This window comes from Crocodylus porosus, unplaced genomic scaffold (genome assembly GCF_001723895.1).
Source record: "Crocodylus porosus isolate Cpor-Errol unplaced genomic scaffold, CroPor_comp1, whole genome shotgun sequence".
In the NCBI taxonomy this organism is placed as follows: domain Eukaryota; kingdom Metazoa; phylum Chordata; order Crocodylia; family Crocodylidae; genus Crocodylus; species Crocodylus porosus.
In genome coordinates, this window is record NW_017728945.1 from 1452724 (window position 1) to 1457015 (window position 4292).

Sequence of the window (4292 nt, forward strand, 5' to 3'; positions counted from 1 at the left end):
AGCTTTTAAAGGAGCACCCCCCCCCCATCTCCCTGGCCCCAGCCTCTCACAGCTGGGAGGAAACAATAAGTGAAGGAGGAGCACTCACAGGACCCGGGTCTCTCTCTGTCTCCATGGCAACGCGGAGCAGCAGCAGGGCAAGCAGGGAAGAGGGGAGGAGAGAGGGTGCTGCTGGGGGAGCCCAGGAGTGGGGCCCCCCTCTGCACCCCCCATTGCTCTCGCCACCGGGAGCGATTGCCATCATGGCCCCCGATCCGGCCATTGCAAGGTGTTGGGGTGCCCAGCTGGAGGGGCCAGGGGACCCCCTTCCTCTGCAGGTGGGCATCTTCCCAGCCTGGCCGGAGCGAGGGAGTTGCTGTGCCCGACATGTGCCGTGACAGGTGAAGCCAAGGCTCCCTGCACTGGTGCCCCCCACCGTGGGCTCTCCCCACCCCATCCTACCTCGGTGCTCAGCGTCATGAAGCCCTCGGTCGTCTTTAGGGACCAGCTGGGCCTGCGCCCCCAGGGCCCCGGAGAGCGCGAGCAGCCCCGAGGCGCTGCCGATGCTGGCCAAGGCGCTGGACTGCATGCCCGAGGGGTGCGGGGTCAGCGGGATGGGCGGCGCATGGTGCGAGAGGTGCTGAGCCTGCAGCTGGTGCTGGGGAGAGAGACAAGGGGAGAAGGCAGCTGGGTGAGACACGTGGCGGCTGCAATGTCGGCCGGCGCTTCCCGGGCCTGGCCCTGCGGCCCGGACATGCCACGCAGGCTCGGGGCTGGCGACCCCGCACGCCGAGAGCTCCGGGAAGTCACAGGCTTGGCATGGCCTCCCCGTACCAACGGCCACACAGCAGAGGACACGCTTTGGGAGACTAGAGGGGGTCACGGCAGAGCCAGGCCATTGACCAAAGGGCCCACAGCCTGCAGCAACCGGGCTCCCCTCTGCAGCAGGGCAGCGTGTCCAGCACCTGGGCTCGGGAGGTCTGCAGGGGGGCGGGGGGGGGCCCATCCTTCAGGCCTCCTGTGCCACGGGGATATCCAAGGCAGACGGGGGACAGGAGCCAAAAAGGCAGGAGCTGCTGGGCTGCAGCTGGTGGGGGTGGCCGGCGGGCAGCAGGTAGCCAGGCTGGAGCGGCAGCAGAAAGCAGCCTAAGCGACAAGCCTTTGCTCCAGGCAGCCGAGCACCGTGCCCCCTCCTCCCCGTGCCTTGGGCGCGAGCCAGCTCCAGACGGCTATTGTTGGAGGCTCGTGGTCAGAATCCCTTCCCACAGGACATCTGTCAGCTCCGCTTGTGAAAGACACGCCAGCCCTGGCCAAACCCGCCTCCCCGCTCCCCAGAGCCCGACACCTCCGCGCAGGCTCTGCCCCACGGCACTCGGCCCCTTCGGGGTGGGAGACACAGCAGGGCGGAGGACTTTTTCAAAGCTGCCACTTGCAGCTCGCAAGCTGGGGAGTCGCTTGGCTCGGCTGACAGGTCTTGCATCACTTCGCCCCAGGCTGGGCACGGGGCGAAGGGCTGAAATCGCGTCGATGGGGCCCGTGGAATCAAGGGGGCACTCGTAGGTGCGGTCGTGGATGCTTCAGAGTCTCAGATGGAGCAAGCAGCCGCTGCAAAATGGCAGCCCACAGCCATCCCCTGCCTGGATTGGTCCCTGTGGCGCTCCCCCAGTCTCTTCTCCCAAGCCACTGACTGGTGCATGGTGCCTCGGCGGTTGTTCCCGCGGCTGAAAGGCTCCCTCGCGCTCATTAGCTGCAGTCCAGACGCATGGTGCTACCATCCCCTTCCACCACATCCAGGCTGGCATCCCCCATCCCCGGCTGCCGCGCTGGCCAGGATGGTGTTTGTTGATGCCACGCGTCGATCTGCCATCTTTCTTCACCCAGGTCCCGAGGCCTGGCCTGGCCGCTCCAATCCAAGGGATGGGTCGCTCTCCCAGCTCCCGAGCAGGCAGGAAAGCAGCATGAGGGGGTGGATCCTGGTTTCCTGGATGCTTCACATGCCCCTGGCTGATGAGGCTGGAGAGCCACATGCGTCACGGGCCCCTCATGGCTAACACAGCAGCCGTGGGAGACACCCGAGGGCTCAGTCGTTTCCTTGCATGCCCCCTCCTACACAAAAACCACCCCTCTGAGGCACGGTGCTGTCTGGGGCAAGGGGAAACACCAAGCCTGAAAGTCTGGGAGTCTGGGCTTTCCTCCCCTCCACCATGGGCCGGGAGGAAGAGAAGCCGCGGCCTCACCTGGGCCTGCTGCAGCTGGCTCTGCAGGCAGGGTGAAGCTGCCGTGGCCCCATCGGGATGGGGCCATGGTGGGGGGGAAAGACTACGACCCCAGGGCAGGTGGGGTGGGGAGGGGATGGCTGAGGCCAGCCGTGGGGGAGCAGGGAGGTGGTTCACATACCCCAATGGCCGCATTCAGCTCTGCCATAGTCACCTGCTTGGCTCGCTCCACTGCCTGGACCACCTGCTGCTGGTGCTGGAGGGGACAGAGACCTGCCGTCAGCTTCCGGGGGAACGGCTCCGGCCTCCCTCACCCGGTCCCGACAGAGCCCAGGGACCCTGCCCGCCTGCCCACCGCACCCACCTCCTGCGACAGGAACGGGATGAGCTGGGCGCAGATCACGTTGAGCCGCTTCGCGATCTCCGTCTGCAAAGAGAAGGCACAGGCGGGCATCAGCAGCGCCCGGGAGCCGCTTCCCTGCCTCTGGGCCTGGGGCACAAGCTGGCACAGGACCACGGGGCTGGCTGGGCCATGCTCTGCTCCACCACTGCCAGCACCGCCTGCGGGCCCAGGTTGCCAGCCAGAGCCCCTGGCACCCAGCCTGGCTAGGAGCCATTGTGTTCACTGCAGATCCCAGGAGCAGGGGGAGAGTCACAGCCAGACTACAGGGCCTCTCTCCACACCCAGCCCTCGGGAGACCCACTGCCTTTGTCTGGCTCTGACCTGCGCCTCTAGTGGGGCACACCCCCCGCCCCACGCAGCTGGCCCAAAGTGCCTGCCACATCCCCACCTACTCCAGGGGCCTCGCAGGACAGCACAAAGGGGACAAACCACTCAGGCACACAAGGCACCCCTGTCCCCGCCAGCACCGTGGAGGGGGAAGCTCACAGGAGCCCTAAAGGAGCAAGCCGGGCCTCCAAGCACCCGTCCGTGCCCCCCTCCTGGACCCTCAAGGCCATGCATTTGCTAGGGCAGCACACAGGAACCCCGAGCCCTGCCCCCACCCCCGAAATCTTTCTGTGAGTGACAGCCGGCGAGGTGCTCATCGACCCTGGGGGTGGGGAGAGGAGCCTCTCCCGCCTCCCCACGCCAAGGGGTCTCCCCCCGCTGCCCAAAGGCGGGCGCTCGGTGGCGCTGGGAGTGCTAATTGCTGCTCTCGCTGCTTTGCCAGGAAGCCCTGGAGAGGTGCTCTCGTTACAGCTGCTGTTTTTCTGCAACACTTGAGTGCCACGAGCAATCAGAAGGACCGAGGGCAGGAAGGGGGCGGGAGACCACATTTCAATCACTGCCCTGAGCCGCCGGGCCAGAGACCCCCTCTGCTGCTGCCCTTCACAGCCGGCAGATGAGCGACAGGCAGACGGAGCCTCTCAAAGCTTGTACGGGCGGGTGCTTGCAACTCCCCCGAGCCCACGGAGTACCTTTCCCTCCTCTCCATCTCTGCCCAACGAGGGGAGACGCGCCCGGTAGACCAATACCCAGCGAGTGGGCTGGAGACCCACCCAGGGTAGTGCAAGGCGCTGGCAGGGAAGCCCAGACACTGGGGGTCTAGTGCCAACCACCGGCCACGTGACCTTGGGCAAGTCATTGCCCCCCGCACCAGGCAGGGACGGCTTCATGCCTCCACGCAGCACCTGGCACGAGGGGGGCTCTGCTCTGGATGCCCCCCAGCCCAACAAAGCCAGGCAACACGTCACCCCCTCTGCAGACCCCGGCTGCCAAGACCCACCCGGCGGCACCAGAAAGGGCTCTGCCAGCTCCCGCTGGAAGCCAGCCGGCCTCCCCCTCCCCCAGACGCACACCAGCCCCTGGAAGGAAAAAAAAAAGCCTTGGCAGCAGGTAGTTGCTGGGAAGGATCTCGCCGCCTCCTGGGGCCGCAGTGATGGATTCTCCTTCCTAATGCACTGATGGGCAGCTGGCTCCTCTGGGAGCACTGCCTCCGATTCGCCTGCACTCGTTAATGTGCAATTTACTGGCACTTTAACGCTCTCAGCATGAAAAATGATCGTGCTGTTTTCAGGGCTCTTCCCCCCCCTCCTTGCCTGTCTTTCGCTTTGGGTGTAAGAGCCCAGGTCCAGGCAGATCTGGGTTTCCACCCC

General features: G+C 65.9%; 1 protein-coding gene across 2 annotated transcripts in view; it reads right to left on the reverse strand.

The window, feature by feature from the left end:
• LOC109320471 (transducin-like enhancer protein 1) overlaps window positions 1-4292 on the reverse strand; it is a 13698-nt gene that overhangs the window by 6256 nt on the left and 3150 nt on the right. Inside the window, exons 5-8 of one of the 2 annotated variants that reach the window (XM_019550586.1) lie at window positions 2560-2622; window positions 2377-2451; window positions 442-637; window positions 89-105 (exon numbers count right to left, since the gene is read on the reverse strand). In XM_019550586.1, the coding sequence (XP_019406131.1) occupies window positions 89-105; window positions 442-637; window positions 2377-2451; window positions 2560-2622 (351 nt within the window). The remainder of the gene's footprint in view (window positions 1-88; window positions 106-441; window positions 638-2376; window positions 2452-2559; window positions 2623-4292) is intronic. The other variant, XM_019550585.1, reaches the window with a different exon arrangement.